The sequence below is a fragment of the Dendrobates tinctorius genome, unplaced genomic scaffold (assembly GCF_039654945.1).
Source record: "Dendrobates tinctorius isolate UK_male_01 unplaced genomic scaffold, ASM3965494v1 ptg000353l, whole genome shotgun sequence".
Classification (NCBI taxonomy): Eukaryota; Metazoa; Chordata; class Amphibia; order Anura; family Dendrobatidae; genus Dendrobates; species Dendrobates tinctorius.
Window position 1 is genome coordinate 2,298,617 of NW_027362019.1, and position 25,751 is coordinate 2,324,367.

General features: G+C 50.2%; 1 protein-coding gene across 1 annotated transcript in view; it reads right to left on the minus strand.

Annotated features, from left to right (window-relative positions):
* Nucleotides 1-25,751, minus strand: part of LOC141075445 (myosin-IIIb-like) — a 148,074-nt gene that overhangs the window by 88,742 nt on the left and 33,581 nt on the right. The window contains exons 4-5 of the mRNA XM_073562500.1: nucleotides 24,719-24,821; nucleotides 6,949-7,051 (exon numbers count right to left, since the gene is read on the minus strand). Coding sequence (XP_073418601.1) covers nucleotides 6,949-7,051; nucleotides 24,719-24,821 — 206 coding nt within the window. The remainder of the gene's footprint in view (nucleotides 1-6,948; nucleotides 7,052-24,718; nucleotides 24,822-25,751) is intronic.

The following is a 25,751-nucleotide window of genomic DNA, read 5'->3' on the forward strand; positions in this document are numbered from 1 at the left end:
AGCTCCGTCTCTGCTTGTAGTAGCGGGGACATAGAAGCAGGTGCATCAGCCGAGAGGCTGGACAGTGAGGGCGGCCCGGCAGCGGGTATATGGTTAGGCCACGATACTGTGGTGCGCTCCTCAGTGGGAGGGGGAGCGTCTCAGTGTCGGGGGCAGCTACGGTAGCCTCGGCGACCCTGAATGCTGTTGCCATTGATCACTTAGTTGAGAAGCGGCCGCAGTGTGAGGAGGTTGTCGGGGCTGGGCGTTCTGATCCTTCCAAAATCCTGTTCTGCATTGGCGCCGCTGATCAGCAAGATCTTGATCTGAAAGATCAGCGGCGCCTAGTGAAGCAACGAAAATTACCAACTGATGATGCGGAGGGCACCCGTAAGTCCAGGGGTGAGGTCGCCTCCAGTTCTGTGAAGGAGACTGAGCCCCTTGTGCCTGATGATGCCGAGGTCAAAATGCCACCCCCTGTTGTCACTGGTCCAGCAGGAGTGAATGTGGTGGGAGGTATGGATGAGGAAATTTCTTTGTATAGTGGTGTGGTTGCTGGTTTGGTGGAGAGTGAGGGTGTTATGGAGGTGAGTAATAGTAATACTGTTGGTGTTGATGTGGTCATTGGTCCGGTTGCCCCCCCCCCCCCCGGTGGTGGCAGTGCCCGTTAGTGGTTATGCCGCTGTCACCTCCGGGGGAAATAGGGCGTCCTCCTCATCTCCGGTCTCTGGGGACGGCATGTTGCACAGCGGCGTCTCCTGGAGGCTCTAAAGAAGGGGGAGAGATCACTAATGGTCGAGGGTCGAGAGGTTGATCTATCCCTCTAGATAGAGAGGCATGGCCTCGGGGCCTTCCAAGGGCAAAATGAGGGAAATACAGTGTGGTCCCTTCCGACAGCCGGGCCAGGCAGTGTGCGTAGAAATGTGGTCCGGCTTCGGTGGAGGGGCAGTGATGCGTGTCCTCCAAGGTCTAAGGATGTTGAGCTCCTGCTGAATATGGGCTTCAAGGCAATTGACATCTACGCCTTGATACATCCCTTATTCCACGCCTGAGTTTGATGTCAGCTTTGTTCGGCCAGAGGGGCTTGAGCTCTTCTGGTCGAATTATGAGTTGGCAAAAAATGAGCCCTGCTGGCGAGACTTTGCCATCCAGGTGGTGTCTCGCCAAAATCAAGTCAAGAAAGTGACCGTGATGACTTGTAACGAGTCGCTTTCTTGTTATTACATCATGACGTGGCTTGGCAGATATGGAGAAGTGGTGGAGATGCCAAAGAAAAACCGTGATGAGTATGGTATCTGGTCAGGGGCCTGGACGTTTATGGTAAAACTTTAGCTTTCAGGTGGTACAGTTGCCCACATTCCATCATCTGCCTTCCTGGGTAGGGATCGTATCCAGGTCTTCTACCAGGGGCAATCGAGGCTCTGTCACAAGGGCGGCGACCCCACACACTTCAGTGCAAACTGCACTGTACAGAAACGTGCATTGTGTGGGGATATCGGCCATCTTGCTGCATCTTGTGTGGAGATTAGGTGCCACCTGTTTGGTGACTTAGGTCGCCCATTCAGCCGTTGTCCTTGCTCCTTCGCTAATGCAGTCATGACCCCGGTGGGAGAAAGCCGTGAGGCTGATTCTGCTGGGGAAGGGACTAGCAGGGGTGAGGGAGCTGAGGGACCAAGGAGGAAAAGCAATAAAAAGACGCTTCCCCAGCTGACACGTCTAGACAATAGCAGACAGAAGAGGAAGCTGGGCGAGCCCTGGGCTACTGAGGTGACCCCTTTCCTGGATGCCTGTCTTGCTGCTGAGGCCCCGAGGGATGATAAGTTGGATGAGGAGGTCAGGAGGATCCACAGGGAGGAAACTGCCACTGCCTCCGAATCCTCCCATTATGAAAGTGTGGATGAGGATAATAGGCAGTGGCTGGAGGACAAGCGTAAGCTAGGCACTGTGAGAATCATGTGGGAATAGTGGATGAGGGCAGGTATATCTCGCCCAGATACCTTTCCTATGTGGCCTAGTCTGGTCAGTATATCACCTGGTTACTAATGAATAATGGGAGGTGGATATAAAAGGATGCCAGGTGGTTGTGTGAGTGTCTCAGCCTGGGGACACAGAGAGCCTGTCTGTGTGAGAGACACACGTGAATGAAAGCAGTGCCGACGGTAACTGTGGTTTGGCTGAACGAGAGAAGCCCGCCAGTTGGTAGTTAGGTTGTACTTTGTTTAGTTAGTGCCGGACAGGCAAGGATTTGTTTTATGTTTTATTTCCTTTATGCATTGCTTTCACCTTTAATAAACCTGACCCAGTGTCAGTTATACCCGAACCGCGGCTGTGCGCCTGAGTTTCATGCTGAACGCACGTGACCTTTGACCCCAGCAAAGGCGATCCCGGAGTGTTTTATCATAGCACCAAATAGAAGAGAAAGAAGGGAGATAAAACATTTTCTCCCGCACTGACCAAGGTACCTAAGGAAGGAAAAACTGACTCCCCTCTGGTTGGTCTTTCTAACCGGTTCCAAGCCTTTGAGAACAACTCTTCCTCTAGGAGAAAGCTGAGGGTGAGGTTCCGGCTTCAACGGAGCTTACAGGGGGTGCAGAGTCTCCTTCTTCCGGAAATGAAAGGTCCTTGGAGGGAGACTGGCACAGAGTCCAGAGACTAGGACGAAAGAAAAAAAAAAAACACGTGGGAATGGACACCTCTGTGTCATTAAAGAGGGGGAAGAATTCCTCCTTCGAGGTAGAGGATAAGGGGAGTGGGAAGAAGAAAGCCATTTAACTCAATCACCAATGATGGCGGTACCCACTCCGTTGACGCTGGCGTCCATTAATGTCGCCAGCATAAAGTCAAATATAGCCAGATTTGCGGCCTTTGATTTTCTCAGCAGTGTTGAAGCTGATATTTTCTTTTTGCAAGAGACCAGGCTGCCAAACATGCAGACGTGTTTAAAGCCAAGAGGGAGTGGAGACTCGGGTCCTCCTATTGGTCTCTTGCAGCCGAGCCGTATAGCGGAGTGGTGGTCCTTTTTACTGCACCGGTGGAATGCCGACGGGTTATTGAGTTAGAAATAGGGAGGTGCCTGATCTTAGATGTCCTCATAAAGGGACAAGAGCTCCGGCTTATTAACATCTGTGGTCCCCAATCTAAGTGGGACAGGAAGTGTCTCTTTATAAGTATCAAGCCCTACCTTTTTACAAGTCGGCAGGTCGTCTTTGGAGGTGACTTCAATACTGTCACGAGGCCCAGAGATAGAGGAGGTTCCAGAGACAAGCTGAGTTATGATAGCGTCATCCTTAATAGTATAGCTAGAGAGGCTCTACTGGTGGATGTCCACATTCGGCACACCCCAGGCCACGAGGGGTTCACCTATCATAGAGGTAACTGTAGGTCCAGAATAGATAGGTTTTATTATGTTTTATTTAAAGGAGGAAGCGGTGTCTTCAGCAGTGTCTGTTGTTGAGATGGAGTTCTCCGACCACTGTTTAATTTTGTTTTCTCTGAATGTTACAGAGACCCGCCGGATGGGAAGAGGTTTTTGGAGGCTCAATTCATCTCTCTTGGAAGAAGCGGATATAAAACAGTCCTTTGAGGATTTTCCTCAGAGCCAGGTACCCTTACTGGATCTTTGTAGTAGTAAATCAGAATGGTGGAAGATTTTCAAGAAAAGGGTGGCGAGATTCTTCCGCCAGCTCTCGAGCCTCAGGAGACTGAGCAGGTACCGCCTGTATCAGGGTCTGAGGAGGAAACTCGAGCATCTTCTCTCAACTGGAGTAAGCCGCGAGGAGATCTCCAGAGTGAAATCTTTGCTCATGAGGTGTCAGTACGAGACACGCATCTTTGGTTTTTGAGAGGGATTACGGGAAGTATCGCTCACCAGACCCTTAGAGAAACTGCAAGATGTCAGTGAATAGTAAAGTGGTTACATGACTGGTCAACACTGCGGGGTCCCTGAGGCGATCCAGATCAGGGATCCTGGAGGTTGTCAGATCCTTCTACTCGCACCTCTTGGGGAAGAGGGATCTTGATTGGGATAAGATGTCGGCTTTCCTGGCTGAAGCCGTCCCCGAACCAGGGGTAGACCCCTCTCTTCATGTTTTGACAGAGATGATCAGGGAAGCGGAAGTTGTTAGCGAATGAAGGGCTTGCCCAAAAAAATAAATAAATAAATAAAATCTATTGATATGGCTTAACATCTGAGTTCTATAAGACCTTTAAGGACGCTTTGGTTCCTCTCTTGACTGAAGTATTCAATGAGTGTCTTTCATCGGGCACTCTGCCTAAGTCAATGAGGAGGTCTGCCTTGATCATCTTGTCAAAGGGTAAGGACCCATCTTGCATTGAGAATTGGTGTCCCATAGCGCTTCTCAATGCACAAAGGTAGGTTCTGGCAAAGGTGCTATTTAAGCTTATTTATGCTGTGCTTGGTGTCCAGGAGGCGGTGGAGCAGGGTAGGGCTGGTCACTGGAAGGGGTACATGCTGTCACTGGACCAGGCAAAAACGTTTAAATCGGGTTAATCATGAGTACCTCTGGTCTGTCCTTCTGAGATATGGCCTGCTTGGGGCGGTTTGTTGATTGGCTTAAGACCTTGTACGGTGGGGCAGAGAGTTTCCCGCTTGTGAACGGTTGGATTGGCAACTCTTTTGAGGTTGGATCTAGTGTTCGCCAGGGTTGACCCTTGGGCCCGCTGCTGTACGTGTTTGCGATTAACCCACTTCTTAGGAGGGTGGAGCGTTGGCCGGGATTGGGATGGACCAGGCAGGACCAGGCAGCACCAGAAGCCACTCTGAGGGTGGTGGCGTGTACGTGTTTGCGATTGACCCACTTCTTAGGAGGGTGGAGCTTGGACCGTTGGCCGGGATCAGGATGGACCAGGCAGCACCGGAAGACACTCTGAGGGTGGTGGCGTATGCCAATGATGTCACTGTTTTTGTTTCCTCTCACGAGGAGGCAGGGCGGCTGATGTTAGAGGAAGATTGCTACTCAGAGGCATTCGGGTCCAAGATCAACCGGGATAAGTGTGAGAGTCTCTGGCTGGGAGGAGGAGATCCTTGTTTTGATCTCCCGCACACCCTTCCAGGACCCAAAGTCTCTGCAAAAGTCCTTGGCATCGAATTTGGCCAGGGGGATTACCCCAAACAAAATTGGGACAGCAGGCTAGAGATCGCCACTCAGAAGGTGAACCAATGGAAGGGTTGGTCTTTGACCCTAAGGGAAAGGGTAAAACTGATCAAAACTTACCTGCTCGCTTTACTGATTTATCTGAGCAGTGTGTGCATCTTGCCGGAGTCTCTCTGGACTCGGGTCTACAGTTTGTTCTTCCAACTGTTATGGGGGAATAGACTGAACCTGGTCAAGAGGGAGGTTACTTACCTACGAGGAGATTAGGAGGGTTGGGTATGGTCAACCCTGTGGTATTCGTTGTGAATACCTTCCTTAAGATCAATATTGCAAACCTCTGCAAAGAGAGGGCTCCTCCATGTGTATTCTCCTGTAGGGGATGGTTTCAGCCTTTCTTCCAGGAATGGGAGACAGGAGGGCAAGTGAAGGATCTTCGCACACCGCATGGACATCTTCCGGCTTACGCTACCTTGGTTCTGAAGGTAATTCAACGGTGGGGTCTGGGAATGTGGGAGATCAGGACTCTGCCAAGGAAACTCCTTGACAATAGGGTTCTGTTGACCCATTTCCAGAGGCCTCTGGCGCTCAGGGATTGCCCAAGTCGGGATCTTGGGGTGGGTTTGCATCTTTTCAATTCTATCAGGATCCCCTCAAAGTTTTGGGACTTGGCTTGGAGCTGCTTTCATGGGAAACTGTGTGTGAGGGACAATCTGAAGTGTAGGAGCTCAGAGGACAGGAACTGTCCTCGGGAGCATTGTGGTACCATGCTGGAAAGCATGGACCATTTCCTGTTTCATTTTCCCTTCAACACAGAGGTGTACAACAGGGTGGGCGCCTCCATTGGCTGGTCTCGACTGGCCGGTCTCTCCTGTGCGGAATGGGTCTACGGCGCATTCGGAGACCTTGGTGGCCGGAACCGCTGCACCTTATTTCTAGATAGTGCAGTGGTTAGGTATGACATGTGGATCGCACGGTGCTTAGTATCGACGCAACGGAAAATCCTCCCAGTGGACGATGTGTTTAGGACCTTACTCGATGACCTGGTGAAGGTGCGCTCTCTGGAGTATGAGAGACTGGGCACACGTAGGGCCGCTCTCCTCTGGAGGGGCTTTTCTTTTAGTGTGCCCTAGTCGGGTCATCTCCTTTCCTGGTGGTGGGCTTCTGCTGACACTGTAGAATTTTGTTTTGTGATCGGTATACAGTGATATAGGGCTGCAGGTGCCGAACTTGGGCTTTGTGATTTGTGGGTATTGTAGTGCTTGTTTCTGTATATATTGTATATAGGGATATAGATTTGGGTGTAGGTGTTAGGTTGGGTGGTGGGAAAAGGGGGGAGGTGGGTTTATCTTGTGGGACTATGGGACACTGGGGTGTTTGGGGAAACACTGGCACTGCCTGATCTGGCCTTTGGACGTTGGACATGGACTGAGGCATGAGACTAGGACCAGCTCTCAGGTCAGCGCGGGGGTTGGGAATGGTGGGCTTGAGCGTGGGGTGGTGGTTAGTTTAGTCTTTATTTGTGTCATTTGTGTTTGCATGAGTGTATGTATAAAAAAAAAAAAAATTATGTATATTGTTTTAGTTTGCTACTGTTTATTTTTACTTGTTTGTTATTATTCTGTTTAGTGACCGGACCAGAAGATGAAAGTAGTTATTATTCTGTATATATGTATAATATCTGTGTGAGGAGAGAATGAGTGGCTGGACCAGTGTTCCGTATACAGATAATTTTCTGGCTGATATTTTTGTTTTGTTTCTGTTATTATTATTGTTATGATTTTCATAATAAAAGATCTCCAGGAGGTAACTCAGGATCACTATACGTTTATTCGCTTCCTCCTCCATTACCACTCACCACATCCGTCACTGAAGCGCAGCTGGACGTATTTTCCGAAGCGACTGCTGTTCTGATTCATCCCAGTTTCTGCGTTTCCGAACGCCTCCAGTAATGGATTCACCTGCGGAAATAAAGGAGGGGGCACAAGGACACATGAAACGGGCTCAGTGTATACTCCTTTCATTCCCTACAAATAGCTGAAAATTGGGGAACGGAACAGGAGTCTATGCTCTGCCAATAAATATAACTAGTGATGGGCGAGCACTAAAATGCTCGGGAGTTCGGGTCGAGCAAGTTGGAATACTCGGGCACTCGACCTGAGCAACGAGCCCAATGTAAGCCTATGAGAAACTCAAGCTTTTTGCCGCGATCCCCCCCCCCCCCCCGGGGTCTTTAGAGGGACGAATGACGCGAGGACATCATGGGGATCACCCCTGGAAGCTTTCCTGACTCCCAGGTCACAGCTGTGAACAAGGTTGTCAGAGTCTTACGCCATTTTTACAGGTGCACAATAAAACCTACAACAACAAGACCAAAAGGGATTTTCCTGGGAAATATGTTAAGGCACATCCTTTCCAGGGTAATGACTTGTATATAAGGCAAAATAAAGAATCAAAACTAAAATGTTCCTCCACCATTTGGGCTATGTTCACACGTAGCATTTTGATGCGTTTTTCAACTTTACCATTGCTTTCAACCAAGACAAATGCATTCACTGGGAAATGTCATTGTAACATTTACCCACCCTAGCTGGCCATGTGGTGTGTGACACATCATCAGACACATCCTGTTTCATTTATGAAGTAGGGACTCTTAAGGTCACAGAGCCTATTTTTATAGGGGCAGCAGTCGGCCCTCACTATTCTTAGAGATCCATTGGCCGGCTAGGCTTTGTTGTTCCCATTATTAAACAGTGGGTCTCCTATGCTGTTATTGCCTATGCAGTGAGTGGCTGGGCTGCCCAAAATTTAGACGCACCCCAATACCCCATTTGAAGAGCCGTACAAGGAGGGCTTCCTGAAATCAATGTTCCCATTATTAGGAAGTTGGTCCTCCCATACTGTTTGCCTATGCAGTGAATGGCAGTGTTGAAGATGAAGACCCGGCAGTGGAGAATTGCACTGTAGAAGCTGACCAACCCCTACAGTTCCCATTATTAGGAAGTGGGTCTCCCGCACTGTTTGCCTATGCAGTGAATGCAAGGTGTCAGGGATTTACTTGTCTACCGCACTCTCAGTTCCAGTTCGGAACTTGCAGCTCTCTGGCGCCCCCTAACTCTCAGGTTGCTCAGATGACTACACCTAGGATAAGTAGTCTCCAGAAAGGTTGCCTTGTCGTGTACTGGCTATTGGGCACTCTGCAGTGAGGGTGGTATATACAGTGGGGCAAAAAAGTATTTAGTCAGTCAGCAATAGTGCAAGTTCCACCACTTAAAAAGATGAGAGGCGTCTGTAATTTACATCATAGGTAGACCTCAACTATGGGAGACAAACTGAGAAAAAAAAATCCAGAAAATCACATTGTCTGTTTTTTTTTCCTTTTATTTGCATATTATAGTGGAAAATAAGTATTTGGTCAGAAACAAAATTTCATCTCAATACTTTGTGATATATCCTTTGTTGGCAATGACAGAGGTCAAACGTTTTCTGTAAGGCTTCACAAGGTTGCCACACACTGTTGTTGGTATGTTGGCCCATTCCTCCATGCAGATCTCCTCTAGAGCAGTGATGTTTTTGGCTTTTCGCTTGGCAACACGGACTTTCAACTCCCTCCAAAGGTTTTCTATAGGGTTGAGATCTGGAGACTGGCTAGGCCACTCCAGGACCTTGAAATGCTTCTTACGAAGCCACTCCTTCGTTGCCCTGGCGGTGTGCTTTGGATCATTGTCATGTTGAAAGACCCAGCCACGTTTCATCATCAATGCCCTTGCTGATGGAAGGAGGTTTGCACTCAAAATCTCACGATACATGGCCCCATTCATTCTTTCATGTACCCGGATCAGTCGTCCTGGCCCCTTTGCAGAGAAACAGCCCCAAAGCATGATGTTTCCACCACCATGCTTTACAGTAGGTATGGTGTTTGATGGATGCAACTCAGTATTCTTTTTCCTCCAAACACGACAAGTTGTGTTTCTACCAAACAGTTCCAGTTTGGTTTCATCAGACCATAGGACATTCTCCCAAAACTCCTCTGGATCATCCAAGTGCTCTCTAGCAAACTTCAGACGGGCCCGGACATGTACAGGCTTAAGCAGTGGGACACGTCTGGCACTGCAGGATCTGAGTCCATGGTGGCGTAGTGTGTTACTTATGGTAGGCCTTGTTACATTGGTCCCAGCTCTCTGCAGTTCATTCACTAGGTCCCCCCGCGTGGTTCTGGGATTTTTGCTCACCGTTCTTGTGATCATTCTGACCCCACGGGGTGGGATTTTGCGTGGAGCACCAGATCGAGGAAGATTATCAGTGGTCTTGTATGTCTTCCATTTTCTAATTATTGCTCCCACAGTTGATTTCTTCACTCCAAGCTGGTTGGCTATTGCAGATTCAGTCTTCCCAGCCTGGTGCAGGGCTACAATTTTGTTTCTGGTGTCCTTTGACAGCTCTTTGGTCTTCACCATAGTGGAGTTTGGAGTCAGACTGTTTGAGGGTGTGCACAGGTGTCTTTTTATACTGATAACAAGTTTAAACAGGTGCCATTACTACAGGTAATGAGTGGAGGAAAGAGGAGACTCTTAAAGAAGAAGTTACAGGTCTGTGAGAGCCAGAAATCTTGATTGCTTGTTTCTGACCAAATACTTATTTTCCACCATAATATGCAAATAAAAGGAAAAAAAACAGACAATGTGATTTTCTGGATTTTTTTTTCTCAGTTTGTCTCCCATAGTTGAGGTCTACCTATGATGTAAATTACAGACGCCTCTCATCTTTTTAAGTGGTGGAACTTGCACTATTGCTGACTGACTAAATACTTTTTTGCCCCACTGTATATCCCCAGTCTCAGGCTGGAAATACACACATAAACCTCCGATCGTCACTGACAGGGTCTCCCTAATCCCCCAGAACACTTTGATGCCACCAGCTCCTAGTTTGACATTAAAACCAGTATCGGGTCAGGAGCCAACCCACAAGGTAGCGTAGTTTAGCGCGGAGGACGTGGCGGTTCGTTTATAGAAGGAAAACGAAACTAGTACAGGTATATAATGGAGGAACGGTGAGCTATAGGGGCAGCCTCATCAGTTGGATAATATTCCACTGCCAGACAGCTCTGGCCGATATACATCTCTCCTGATGAACCCGCAGCAGGGGGAAACGCGTAGAGAGTATGCGGACTATACCTGAGGAATCATGTTATCATGATGCAGGAGTATACAGTCACAGACAAGTACGGATTTATCTTTCATGAATGGGCTGATTCAGATTAGTGGTATGTAATATATCTAATACTGAAAGTGGCTGTGGCGCACGATAGATGACATTGTGATATGTGAATCCAGCATGTTAAATGATGCTTTTTTGATTGTTATGATATCTTTGATAAGTTGACACCAGGTAAGCCTGTTTTTTGTCTACCACTGAATTATCATTTGGAAAATTGGCAGTTTTGATCAGGGTACCTGTTTTGTCAATTAATATATTCCATATACATAGCGTCGTGGTTTTGGGAAAGGGCATAATTTCCTACATTTTCATATTTAGTATCTTTGGCTTTATTGTATGTGAGTTGTGTGTGTTACTTTAGACTGCCTGGACTTTCCACTTTTTCTTACATCTATAATTGATTGTATAAATCCATTCTATTACACTCATGAAGATATATCCTAAGCATGTGGATACAGGCCGTCTGGCCCTCTGTTTCTAACCTAACGTCTTATAGGATGATACAGGAGAGTAGGGACAGCCGTCACACGAGTGGGGGCGCCATTCTCGAATTTCTTAAGGTGCCAACCTCCGCACCTAGGGAGGTGTTCAGACAGTTCCATCTCTATAGGGCCAGATCACTCTTTTCTACACATCGGCTGAGTGAAATGGTTATTAGGTGGCAGCACTAAGTATCCATTTCTATAGATTCCCTTTTGCCCATTCCCTCTTTTTCGTTTTTGTTGGTTTTTCTGGGCTAATTATTTTCCTGCGGGGACTTAGTTCTTTCTGACCAGATGATTGTCCTGGCAGATGTGGCTGCTTAGATTTCTTTCATCTGTAATACTTCATCTCTTTCCAGCAATGTAATAGCCCAGTTCTTGCTAGGCTTAATAATAGGGGATATCTGGGCAATTTTTATTGATGTTTAATGTACTTAATAAAAGTTATATTTTAATAGGGCTTTTTTCAGTAAGTCGGTTTTAGGTAACCCTTGTTTACATACGAATTTGTAAGTTGGTTCATTCATAGAGCAAGGAAAACGAAACTAGTACATTTTACAGATTTACTCCAGAAAATATAGGCAGTGTTTACAAAAATACAAAAGATATTACAAAGAAGACAGAATACAGTATATACAAAACAGTTACAAATAAAAGAGGATTAAGATAAGAACTTACTACATCTCAGTCACTGGCATGACGTGTGGATGAGGGGAGGAGACTCTTCCCAAGGACTAATGGTCCATAAGAACAGCCTCCTGCTAGCTGCTTCTCTGGGCAAATGAGCTTTATACTTTGCCCAATACCAAGGGTCTCCCCCCTTGCTGACCTCACAGGGTGAGCTGGATACGCCCCCTTTAGAAAGTTATTTAAAAACTTCTGCAGGCCATATCTCAGGCTGGGAAGCTCACAGAGAGACGACAGGGGTATCATATGTTTGCTTACGAATTTCTCTTTCATTTAAGACCAAAACATCATGTGTCTATGTATGACTGGGAGGCAAATACCCTTTTCTGGTAGACGCACAAGCTGCAAAACGCTGCTGCGTAAACCTTACAAAAGACAAAATGAGCAAAAACCCTGCTGTAACTAAATAAGTAAAAGCAAAAGTGCATCTAAATAATACAGAGTTTTTAGTAATACTGTTTTTGATCAAAAATAGCATGAAAGCCATCCCACCACGACACGGTAACTCTGTTCGGGATAGTTCTGCTGCTACGTGTAGTTTTAGTTATGCCGATCCCGAAAATATAGGTCTCCTGACTCTGGGCTTATTGTGTGTTAAATTCGATCAAAAATAAACAATGGAACATGTGGCTGGAAAACTTTTACTTCCTGCCAGTTCCTTCCTGCTCGAGCCCGGAGACCATGATCTCACATTACACAAAGCTCGTTTACGTGAAGGGAGGGAAGAGTGGAAATTCCAACAGAAGAGGGAGGGGGGCTGGAAGTTGCAGTATGGGTCTGCACATGGGCTTCGGGTTTACACTGCACAAACATGAGGGTGGGGCAGCACGAGCACCGGAAGTGTACAAAGAATTTTAGGAAGTATTCATATTTTCCTGACACAAGGCCTACCCCAAATTTGGAGGAGCGGGTCTTCTATACTTCTAATGCACATGCAGTAAGTGTATGGGCTGACAAACATTTCCCCGCTGGGGGGTACATATCAATATTCTGTCTAAAAATTTTGTTTACAGGCATCATAAACACCCTTTAAAAGATTTGAGTTTATGTTACACTGCTATCAATTGGTGGTGTAGAGAAGTCTGGCCCAATCCAGGCCTTGCTCATTTTTATGAGTCAGCCTGTCAGCATTTTCAGTTGACAGACGGATGCACTTATCAGTTATAATTCCACCAGCGGCACTAAAAACCCGGTCTGACAAAACACTAGTGGCAGGGGGGCCAGGACCTCCAATATATAAAGAGCCAGTTCATGCCACAAGTCCAGCTTGGATATCCAATAATTATAAGGCACGGAGGACGTTGGTACGGTCAGCAAGGTACTCCCTCAACATCTTCCAAAACTTTGCACTCCTTGTGAGAGAGTACCCCGCGCCTCAGGCCTAGGGCGATGGGAGGGAAAACTCTCCCAGAACGTTGCCAGTGTTCTCCTGCCTCTGCTAGATTGGACTTGTGTGTCTCTCTCGCCTGTACTCCTTGGTTGGCCAACGAATTGTGACTTATCCCACCAGCGTTTTCAAAAGGGAATTTTTTCAATAATTCTGCAACAAGGGCCTTCTGGTGCTGCCCAATTTTAGTAGACCTGTCCACCTCAGGAATAAGTGACACAAAGTTCTCCTTGCAGCATGGGTCCAGAAGTATCACCAACCAGGAATGACTGTCACCCAAAATATGGGAACGTGAGGGTCACGGGAAAGGTAGCGTAACAAACTCAGCTATGCGTGCCAGACTGCTAACAGGCAAGACTTCCATGTCCTCAACAAGAGGACGACTGACCAAGCTCTACTCATCCTCCTCCCTGTCCTCAGGCCATCCACGCTGAACAGACGGTATGACAGTGTAACGGGGTCTTCTGTGCTGTAAATCCTCTTACATTACCACCCCGTGTTTCAGGAGGTCCACTCTGCTTTTCCTCACTTCTGGATGAAGGACACTGGCTCGTAAGGCTTTGTAACATGGGAACATATAAAAGATCACTGCTTCTCCACGTATTTCCAGTGTGACAACATTTTACTCACCAGTCTCAGAATATATATACATACAGAGGACAGGACAATCAATATGTGTCGGGCCAGTAGATAACAGGCTCCAATTAAGACGCCAGACGTACATCACAATAGCCGCAGGTGGCCGTCGACCCCCGATCAATTACCGTGGGATTTACAAAGGTTGGGGGAGGTCAGAAGTGGGATATCTCGTTTACCTCTGCCCAGGGGTCGCAGCCGGTCGGTTGCTGCATTAGGGGTATGCATCTCACATTGCACCTATCATACATGCATCTCCTATTCGGGGTGCTGGGGAGTTCTGTAACACGGCTCCCCCTTTTCAGCGACGCGATAGGCATACACAGTCTGATCCTTGGGGATCAGCTTGGGGATGACCGAAGTCTATGGGGTTGGTACAAGTTCCGTTTGTCGACTTAGTCCATCGGCGTTACCATTTTGTTTGCCGAGTCTGTAGCGGATGGTGAAGTCTAGAGGTTGTAGGGCTAAACTCCTCCGCAGTAATCTGGCATTGTCTCCAGAGACCTGATTAAGCCACACTAGGGGATCTTAGTCCGTTAGGAGGGAAAACTGTCGTTCATACAAATATGGTTACACATAAAGACAAGGAAAAAACGATCAAAAGTCCAAAATGTTATGAAATTAGAGAAATGTTTAATAAATACTTCAAATATAAGGGAGGGAAAGTCACCCACCACGCATATGTTGGAAAACAGACACTGAGGAAAAAAATTGCACAAAAATAGCACATGGGTATAGACCATAATCAATACAAATATGAGCAACACATAGAATAATTATAGTGAAAACTATCACAAGATTGCATGTCCTCAGTACATCATAACAGCCCACAAAGTGGGCTGCATATGGTCATGTTACCCAAAATATAGTATGCTTAGAAGTGCACATAAGCCCCCCCACAACCCGATTAATGAATAATAAAGGTATATACCTAAAATGAAGGTGAGAGCAGGGGCACAGGTCCTCAAGCGTCACCCCGACGCGCGTTTCGACTAAAAAAGCCTTTCTCAAGGGGCGTGCGGTGAGAGGGAAGGGGAGAGTTTAAAAAATTATGAGTATCATATGGTGTATTTGTGTATTGTCACAACCATATGATTATACATATACTAGCGTGGACTTCCTGTCTCGGTGACGTCACAGTGCTCTCTTGTTAAATTGCGACCTTCCATTGGCCAGTTCCTGACTATGATAGTGGCTGTTACAGCCATTTTGATTGGTCACTCGGGCTTTTTTAAACTCTCCCCTTCCCTCTCACCGCACGCCCCTTGAGAAAGGCTTTTTTAGCCGAAACGCGCGTCGGGGTGACGCTTGAGGACCTGTGCCCTTGCTCTCACCATCATTTTAGGTATATACCTTTATTATTCATTAATCGGGTTGTGGGGGGCTTATGTGCACTTCTAAGCATACTATATTTTGGGTAACATGACCATATGCAGCCCACTTTGTGGGCTGTTATAATGTACTGAGGACATGCAATCTTGTGATAGTTTTCACTATAATTATTCTATGTGTTGCTCATATTTGTATTGATTATGGTCTATACCCATGTGCTATTTTTGTGCAATTTTTTTCCTCAGTGTCTGTTTTCCAACATATGCGTGGTGGGTGACTTTCCCTCCCTTATATTTGAAGTATTTATTAAACATTTCTCTAGTTTCATAACATTTTGGACTTTTGATCGTTTTTTCCTTGTCTTTATGTGTATCTATTTGCGATTAGTCCCATAATTGTCCATGTTCATCAGTGCCATTGGCATAATTGAATAATCATTTTGTGGGTATATATTTATTCATATATTTTGGACTTGATGTACTTCACGAGATATTTACAAATACAAATATGGTTGTAACTTCTTGAGTGCTCATACTACTGCCAGGCACTCCTTCTCGATGGCCGCATAGCTTACTTAGCGGGGCAGTAGTTTCCGACTCAGGTAGGCTACCGGGTGGTCTTGACCGTCCGGCCCGACTTGGCTCAGCACTGCCCCCAGTCAAAACACAGAAGCATCTGTGTGAACAAGGAAACTTTTAGTTGGATCGGGTGCAGCCAATACCGGGGTATTTGTGAGGGCATACTTTAGCTGGCGGAAGGCTTCCTCACACTCGGGGGTCCAGGTTACCTGGCGGGGGAGGTTCTTACGGGTCAAATAAGTGAGGGGCTTGGCTATGCTGCTGTAATTGGGGACAAATTTCCTATAATACCCTGCTGTCCCTAGAAACGCCATGACCTGGGTTTTAGTGCGTGGGGTGGGCCATTTGGCTATGGACTCAATCTTGGCTGGTTCTGGTCGCTGTTTCCCACTCAATGTCCTAAATACTGAACCTCTGCTTTGCCCACGTGACACTTGTTGGGCTTCAAGGTGATTCCGGCCTTGTGGATCCTGTCCAATACAGTCTCTAGGTGATTTAGATGCTCATCCCATGTCGCGCTGTAGATGGCGATGTCATCCAGGTAGGCACATAGTCCTGGAGACCATCCAGAAGCCGGTAAGCCAGCCTCTGGAAGGTCGCAGGGGCATTCTTCATCCCGAATGGCATAACTCGAAACTGGAATAAGCCGAACGGGGTGACAAATGCAGACTTGGAAATAGCGTCAGGACTTAGGGGGATCTGCCAATAGCATTTGCATAGATCGATGGTGGTCAAATACTTTGCCCCTGCCAGCCGGTCTAACAACTCATCCACACGCGGCATGGGATACGCATCCGTCACCGTTTTCTCATTCAGCTTGCAATACACAAAACCGGGTAGTCCCATCCTTCTTGGGTACTAACACTACGGGGGATGCCCATGGACTCTCTGACTCTTCAATGACCCCTAAACGCAACATCTCTTGTATCTCTTGTCGCATCCCTTCTCGTACAGACTCAGGGACGCGGAAGGGGGGTTGTCTCAGGGGGGTCTGATCCTGGGTCTCAACCTTGTGTTATGCCAGGCGGGTGTACTCCGGTCTCTCTGAAAACATCCTCTGTCGCTGCCTCAACAACGCCTCCGCCTGCTGTCTCTCCCATGTTTTAGACTGAGTCCTCTCCCCTAAGGCATCAGGCAAGGGGAGTCCTGCTAAATCCTCTGCTTCGGGGGCACAGATGGCCACTACCTCTTCAGAGCGCTCCCAGTAGGGCTTTAGCATATTCACGTGGCACACGCGGATAACCCTGGGGTCGTCACAATCGGCGACATTGTAGGTGGTGTCGGCTATTTTCCCCACTACATGGTAGGGTCCCTGCCATGCAGCTTTGAACTTGTTCTGCCTAGTTGGTTCTAACACCAGGACCTTCTGTCCTATCTCAAAGGTGCGTTCTCTGGCCCTCCGATCGTACCACACGCACTGGCGCCATTGGGCCGCCTGCATGTTCCCACGTACAGCCTGAGTCAGCTCCTGTAGGCGGTCCCAGAATTCCAGCACATAGGGCACAATAGGTATCCCTTCTATAGTTCCCTCCCCTTCCCAGTGTTCTCGCACTAAGTCTAGGGGTCCCCTTACCCGCCTCCCATATAACAGTTCGAACGGGGAGAACCCTGTGGATTCTTGGGGCACCTCCCGATAGGTAAACAGGAGGTGTGGCAAGAATTTCTCCCAGTCCCTGTAGGTCCTGGTAAAAGTCCCAATGAGGTGTTTTAATGTTCCGTTAAAACGTTCACATAACCCATTGGTTTGTGGGTGGTACGGGGCGCTTCTAATGGACTTTACGCCGCACAGCTTCCATAGTAGGTTGGTCACCTCTGCTGTAAACTGGGTACCCTGGTACGAGATAACCTCCCGGGGAAATCCAACCCGTGAGAAAACCTGGAGCAGGGCAGCCGCCGTCTCTGCCAGTATGTTAGGTAATGCAACCGCCTCTGGATACCGTGTGGCATAATCTACCACTGTCAATATATACTTTTTCCCTGACGGACTGGGTTTGGCTAACGGCCCTATCAGATCGACCGCTACTCGGCTAAATGGCTCCTCCACAATGAGGAGGGGGTGTAATTTGGCCTTGCAGTGATCTCCCCTCTTGCCAATGCGCTTGCAACTGTCACAGGTCTGGCAGTACTGACGAACCTCATAGGTTACCCCCGGCCAAAAGAAGTTGTGTCAGACGATGCCTGGTGTGCCTGACCCCGAGGTGCCCGGCTAAGGGTATGTCATGAGAGATTCGCAGTAGCTCCTGCCTATACCTCTTGGGCACTACCAGCTGTCGTTTTATAGTGGGGCTCGTCCCTGTGTGGCGCTGCTCTGTAACCCGGTAGAGGAGTCCCTGATGCCATACAAACTGTTCCCCTTCCAGTACTCCTCTCCCCTCCTGTGCCTTCCCACGATACCCCTGTAATGGGGGATCCTTAAGTACCTCCCTTTTAAACTCAGCTGGTGTGGCCCAAGAAATGTGTCTGGCTATGGGAATACGTGTAGGGCTGAGATGTCTTACCTGGGCCTCCTCTGAGTGTGATTCCGCCTCCGCAGCTCGAGCTTGTCTCCGGGTGGTAACAGGATAGGTCTCAGCCAGAGGGGCGACCAAGAATGCAGACAACATGGGCCCCAAGTCAATTCCCAGCAAGACGTCCGCAGGCAAATCCTCCATCAGGCCGACCTCAACAAGGCCATCCCCGACTCACCAGTTCAGGTGAATCCTGGCAGTGGGCAGTCGATGTATGGCTCCCCTGGCTGGACGGACACTGTCCGGTCCGTCTTCTCTTGGTCCTGGACGAGATGAGGCTCCACAGGGGTCAAAGTTGCTCCGGAATCTCTTAGTCCCTGAATACGTTTCCCATTAACCCACACCAACTGACGATGCTGTTGTCGATTATCTGCCCGGGCTGCCTGCACGGGGTCTACTTCATGCAGCATTTACTCAATCTCTTGCATCCCCGGATTAGTACTAGCCCTCAATGCCAGGTCAGCTTCGCCTTGGTTGCAGTGTACAGCGGCCCGGTTGACGGTAGCCGTTCCCGCCTTTGGCCACTGGGTACACTGAGTCCGGTTGGGACATTGTCTTTGCAGGTACCCCAGCTGATGGCAGGTGTAGCATCGGGCCACCAGAGGAAATCTGGTAGGCCAGGGTTTTAGCTGGTCCCCCGACAATCTTCTGTGGTTTAGGAGCCTCAAGACCCATGGGAGGGCCCCTAGTGACAGTCTTTGATCCTGGCAACTGAGACCTCCTGGCATCATGATGTTAATCGGCCAGACGAGCGGCCTCCTCAGAGTCATTGGCCGTCTGTCCCGAAGCCATTCTTGTGTCTCGGGGTTTAGTCCAGTAAAGAATCGCTCTAACAAGAAGAGCTGGAGGACGTCCTCCTTAGTGGTTGCTTGGCTCCCTTGTACCCAGTGTAGCAGTGACCGCCGGAGTTTACAGGCACAGCGTGGGTATCTGTTACCTGTTTCATAAGTTTGCGGAACTTTTGGCGGTATGCCTTTGGTGTCAGCGTATACCGGGCCAAGATCACTTCTTTGACCCGCTCATAGTCCATGCAGTTCTCATCAGGTACCGTGCGATAGGTGTCCGCTGCCCGGCCTGTCAGCTTGCTGGCCAGAACCTGAAAACAATCCTCCGGCTTAACTTGATGAAGGGCATACTGCCGCTCTAAGTCCTGCAGAAAGCCATCAATGTCTTCCTCTGCCTCCCCCAATTGTCAGAAGGCATTATACTGGATTTTTTTGTGCCTTACTACTGACGGTACCAGAGCTCCCCCTGCTCGCTGACTCTCCTCTCTCCGCTCTGCCATCTCCATCTTGGCTAGCTCTATCCTGGTGCGCTCTGCCATCTTTTCCTTCAGATCAGTACGCACATCAGCCATCAACTCTCGTACGATCTCTACTGCAGGGTTTGGGCCACAGAACGCCAGTCTGCTCTTTACCTCCCTCTGGAATTCAGTCTCTTCCACGTTCACATTGGGAGGCGCTGCACTGTCGTGTTCCATGATGGCTGCTATCAAATCCGCTTTTGTTTTGTTGCTGGCGATTAACCCTCAAGCTTCCACCAGGTCTTTTAATGTATTTCTCTTTAACTTCTGGTAGTTGTTTTCCATTCAGTCCTTTACTCCTATAGACGGGGTATCATATCCCGCCGCTGCCACCAGTGTAACGGGGTCTTCTGTGCTGTAATACCTCTTACATTACCACCCCGTGTTTCAGGAGGTCCACTCTGCTTTTCCTCACTTCTGGATGAAGGACGCTGGCTCGAAAGGCTTTGTAACATGGGAACATATAAAAGATCACTGCTTCTCCACGTATCTCCAGTGTGACAACATTTTACTCACCGGTCTCAGAATATATATACATACCGAGGACAGCACAATCAATATGTGTCGGGCCAGTAGATAACAGGCTCCAATTAAGACGCCAGGCGCACATCACAATAGCCGCAGGTGGCCGGCGACCCCCGATCATTTACCATGGGATTTACAAAGGTGGGGGGAGGTCAGAAGTGGGATATCTCGTTTACCTCTGCCCAGGGGTCGCAGCCGGTCGGTTGCTGCATTAGGAGTATGCATCTCACATTGCACCTATCATACATGCATCTCCTATTCGGGGTTCTGGGGGGTTCTGTAACAGACAGTTTTTCTTGTAGTACTGTCTATAACCCATGAACCTAGCTTCTGTTCTTCCTCCTCCTCCTCATTGTCACCCAATCCACATTGTGATGACATGAGGCTGGGCTGTGTGTAATGACCCTGTATAGCTTGCTCCATCTCATCGTGCTCCGCCTGCAATGCATCCTCTTTCATTGTGAGCAAAGAGAGTTTCAGAAGACAGAGACGTGGGATGGTGAAGCTAATTATGAAGTCATCACCGCTCACCATTTTGGTAGAGTCCTCAAAGTTTTGGAGGAGGTTACCTATGTCTGACATCCATATCCACTCCTGAGGTCTTATGTGTGGAGTCTGAACTGAATACAGACGGCCTTGTTGATGCTGGTAGTCAACAACTGCCCTCTTCTACTCACAAATTCTTTCCAACATCTGCAGTGTAGAGTTCCAAAGCGTGGGGACATCACACACCAGTCTGTGAGCTGGAAGCTGCCAATGCTGCTGAAACACGGCAAGGGCAGCTGAAGTTGGAGCTGACTTTCTAAAATGGGCACACTGGGGGCGTACTTTGACAAGCAGATCCAGCAACTCCGGGTAGATTTTGAGAAACCGCTGAACTACCACGTTAAGCATATGGGCCAGGCATGGCACAAGTGTGAGCTCGTCTCAGAGCCACCACCAGGTTCCGGCCATTGTCACACACGACCATGCCTGGTTGTAGGTTCAGCAGTGTCAGCCACACATCTGCAAGATCTATCAGAGCTGTTGACAACTCTTCAACATTGTGCGGTTTGACACCTATGCATATTAGCTTCAGCACAGCCTGTTGCCACTTGGTTCAGGCAGTGCTGCAGTGCTTCCAGCTTGTGACTAGTCATTTTGGAGAGGGAGGCTGAAGAGGAGGATGAGGTGCAGGAGCTGTACAATGTGGGTGCTACCCTGATTGACCTAGGGCCCGCAATGCTCGGCGTTGGTAGGACGTGTTCCTTCCCAAGGTCCGACTGGGTCCCGGCTTCCACTATGTTTACCCAGTGTGCCGCCAAGGAGAGGTACCGTCCCTGCCCACAAGCACTTGTCCACGTGTCCGTCAGGTGGACTTTCACTGTAACTGCATTGTTGAGGGCACAGAAGGTTGTGGGACACGTGCTTGTGTAATGCTTGGACAGCAGACTAGGAGAAATAGTGGCGGCAGGGGACAGAGTACCTTGGGACGGCTGCCACCATCAGGTTGCGGAAAGCTTCCATCTCCACGAACCTAAAAGGCAACATTTCTAGCGCAAGCAGATGAGAAATGTGTGAATTTAGTACTGTGGCCTGTGGGGCGTTGGCTGCGTATTTCCCCTTGTGTTGCAATGACTGGGGTATGGACAACTGAAGGCTGAGCTGGGACAAGGAAGTGGTGGTAGTTGAGTGTGGGCAACGACAGGTGCAGGGCAGGAGGCATCTTCGCATGCACCGTGGACAGGGGATTGGCTTGCATGCACAACAGTGGAAGAAGCAGTGGTGTCACCCACAGACACTGTTCCTGGACCCAGTAGTTCGACCCACAAAGTCGGGTGCTTTGCTGCCATGTGCCTGATCATACTGGTGGTGGTCAGGCTGGTAGTTTTGCAACCCCTGCTGATGCGGGCATGGCAGGTGGTGCAAATGGCCTGTTTGGGGTTATTGGCAGTCTTTAAAAAACAAACAGACTCGGGAAGACCTAATATTTGTACTGCCAACTTCCGTCGTTTTGGTGTTACGAGGAACAGTTGCCCGCCTTCTGTCTGTGGCCAACACACTGCTTCTTCCTGCCTGTTGAGGTGCTACGTCTCCCTCCCCATGTATGTCCTGCCAGGTTGGGTCAGTTATTATATCATCCACCACCTCGTCTTCCACTTCTGCACCCTGGTCCGCCTCCTGACTTTCTGGCAATTGTGTCTCCTCATTGTCCACCTCTTGTGACACGTTCCCACCATTGCCTTCATGTGACCGTAGCTGCTCAAATATTTTTGGGTATCGCTACATGGAATCTCATCTTGCCCCGCTTCAAGCAGACCGGGCGAGAGGCCCGAATCTATAAATGGAAAAGTGAACAGCTCTTCGGAGTGTTTAAGTGTGGGATCAGTTGTCTCCGGGCACTCTGCATGGCGGGAAGGAGGATCAGGGTGAGGAATATGAGGTCCAGACTCATGGCTACTCAGACTTGACTGTGTGGAAGACAGGGTGCTGGTGGTGGTGGCAAACTGACTGGAAGTATTATCCGCTATCCAACCAAAAACCTTCTGACACTGCTCTGTCCTCAATAGTGCTATCTTTCTGCTCCCTAGTAACTGGGACAGGAAGGTCACGCGACCAGATGTGGGTGTTTGTTGTGGCCCAATTTCAGCTTGCACACAGCCTCTGCATGCACCATCAGATCTAGTTCCCCGTCCCTTGCCACGCGCCTTGTCCATTTTAAATGGAGGACAATATTTTGCACGGTCACTACAAATGGCTGAGTTTAAAATATCTGGCCTGTAGGTATCTATTTTTTTTCAGGAAACTGGTGTCAATAACTTGTATAAGACACTCCAACAAAACTTCACAGTAGCCCAGAAATGGCAGAATTTTCTGTGCACTCAGATGTGATGGCTGGGACGGACAAACCCCTGTTTGAAATAGCTATATTTTTAGCGCTGTAATATGAAAGGCTCTGGCTGTAGTCTGTTGTGTCAACAAGCAAATGAAGAAAAAAGTGTGCTCTGGATTGCTTTTGAAGAAAATAATCAGGATTAAGATGCAAAAAAAATTATTCCTGGCCACTGATACCTGGGTATAGGTATATACAGTCAATATCTGTAATAGGCAGCAGGAGACAGTAATGGACCCTCTTGATGTCTGCAATGATATCTATAGACCCACATACAGAGCCTGCATCCCTTGCACTGATATGTATAGAGCGACATACACTGCCTGCCTACCTAGAACTGCAATCTATAGACCCCGTAATTAGTCCTTAGAAGGACTGTTGGTTTAGCTGGATATGTGGATTCAACGATGGTAGGCCCACAGTAACTGATACCCCACTCGCCGACTACCGTAAGCATAGTGATACTCACGTGAGTAACGAGCATTACCGAGCCTGCTCGCTCATCACTAATGATAACACATTAGCCCCTCCCTCTGAAGTCATCCACAGACCCCGCCCCATAAGGGGCCAGTGTAGCCTTCTATTCAGCAGGCGTCTAATAGACCCAGTGTCCGGCATCATCATTCACAGCCTCTGCTGTCAGTGACTGTAACAAACCCTCAGCTGTGGAAACATGAGGAACCGCCCACTCCGCCAGCTCAGAGGAGCCCGGCGACCACACCCCTCTTCCAGCTCAGAGGAGCCCGGCGACCCCCCACTCCGCCAGCTCAGAGGAGCCTGGTGATCCCCCCACCCCTCGGCCAGCTCATCAGAGGAGCCCGGCTAACCCACACTCCTCCGCCACCTTAGAGGAGCCCGGCGACCCCACCCCCACCCCTCTGCCAGCTCAGAGGAGCCCGGCGACCCCCCAATTCGCCAGGTCAGAGGAGCCCGGTGATCCCCCCACCCCTCGGACAGCTCAGAGAAGTCCGGCGACCCCCCCCACCCCCTCAGAGAAGCCCGGCGACCCCCCATCCCCTCCGCCAGCTCAGAGGAGCCTGGCGACCCCCCCGACACCTTAGAGGAGCTCGGCGACCCCCCATCCCCTCCGCCAGGTAAGAGGAGCCGGCGACCCCCCCCGACACCTTAGAGGAGCTCGGCGACCCCACCCCTCTGCCAGCTCAGAGGAGCCCGGCGACCCCCCACTCCGCCAGCTCAGAGGAGCCTGGTGATCCCCTCGGCCAGCTCATCAGAGGAGCCCGGCTAACCCACACTCCTCCGCCACCTTAGAGGAGCCCGGCGACCCCACCACCACCCCTCTGCCAGCTCAGAGGAGCCCGGGGACCCCCCATTCCGCCAGGTCAGAGGAGCCCGGTGATCCCCCCACCCCTCGGCCAGCTCAGAGAAGTCCGGCGACCCCCCCCACCCCCTCAGAGGAGCCCGGCGACCCCCCTCCACCCCTCCGCCAGCTCAGAGGAGCCCGGCGACCCCCCATTCCCTCCACCAGCTCAGAGGAGCCCGGCGACCCCCATCCCCTCCGCCAGCTCAGAGAAGCCCGGCGACCCCCCCGCCACCTTAGAGGAGCTCGGCGACCCCCCCTACCCCTCCTCCACCTCAGAGGAGCCCGGCGACCCCCCATCCCCTCCGCCAGCTCAGAGGAGCCCGGCGAACCCCCCGCCACCTTAGAGGAGCTCGGCAACCCCCCCTACTCCTCCTCCAGCTCAGAGGAGCCCGGCAACCCCCCATCCCCTCCGCCAGCTCAGAGAAGCCCGGCGACCCCCCATCCCCTCCGCCAGCTCAGAGGAGCCCGGCGACCCCCCACCCCTCCGCCAGATCAGAGGAGTCAGGCGACCCCCCATCCCCTCCGCCAGCTCAGAGGAGCCTGGCGCCCCCCCATCCCCTCCGCCAGCTCAGAGGAGCCTGGCGCCCCCCCATCCCCTCCTCCAGCTCAGAGGAGCCCGGCGACCCCCCATCCCCTCCGCCAGATCAGAGGAGCCCGGCGACCCCCCATCCCCTCCGCCAGATCAGAGGAGCCCGGCGAGCCCTATCCCCTCCGCCAGCTCAGAGGAGCCCGGCGACCCCCCCTTCCGCCTCCTCCTTATCTCTACCCTCTGCTCCCTCACCTGCAGGATCTGCTGGCTCAGCTGCTTGTTCCCTCGGCTCCTCCGCACGAGGTGTCTCAGCAGCAGTTTTGTGCTCTCGGTTTTCCCGGCTCCACTGTCACCGCTACAAGAAAAGAAATCATCACTGGGGAGATGGACGGTCCACACACCGGCCCACTGCCACCCTGTAGAGGCTGCCCGAGGCTGAGAGGTCTGAACCCCGTATACAGTGCCCCGCAGTATATCCCCCAATATACAGTGACTCGCCGTTTATCCCCAATATACAGTGCCCCACCACTTATCCCCCCAGTATACAGTGCCCCGCAGCTTATCACCCAATATACAGTGCCCCACCACTTATCCTCAATATACAGTGCCCCCTGCTAACCCCAGTATACTGTACAGCCCCCAGATACATATCCCCCAGTATAGAGCGCCCCGCCACACCCCACCCTGTATACTGCCCTGCACAGTACACTGCCCCCTCTGCACCTCTTTCCATAATACCGCCCTAACTGCACCCCCTAACATAAGGCACCACCCCCACCCTGTAGTGTAGCTGCCTGGCACTGTACAGTGCAGCTCCTCCGCAGCGCCCCCCACAGGGCCCTGATATATGGCACCACCCCCACCCTGTAGTGTAACTGCCTGGTAATAGACAGTGCAGCTCCTCTGCAACGCCCCCCACAGGCCCCTGATATATGGCACCACCCCCACCCTGTAGTGTAACTGCCTGGCACTGGACAGTGCAGCTCCTCCGCAGCGCCCCCCACAGGCCCCTGATATATGGCACCACCCCCACCCTGTAGTGTAACTGCCTGGCACTGGACAATGCAGCTCCTCCACAGCGCCCCCCACAGGCCCCTGATATATGGCACCACCCCCACCCTGTAGTGTAACTGCCTGGCACTGGACAGTGCAGCTCCTCCACAGCGCCCCCCACAGGCCTCTGATATATGGCACCACCCCCACCCTGTAGTGTAACTGCCTGGTAATAGACATTGCAGCTCCTCCGCAGCGCCCCCCACAGGCCCCTGATATATGGCACTACCCC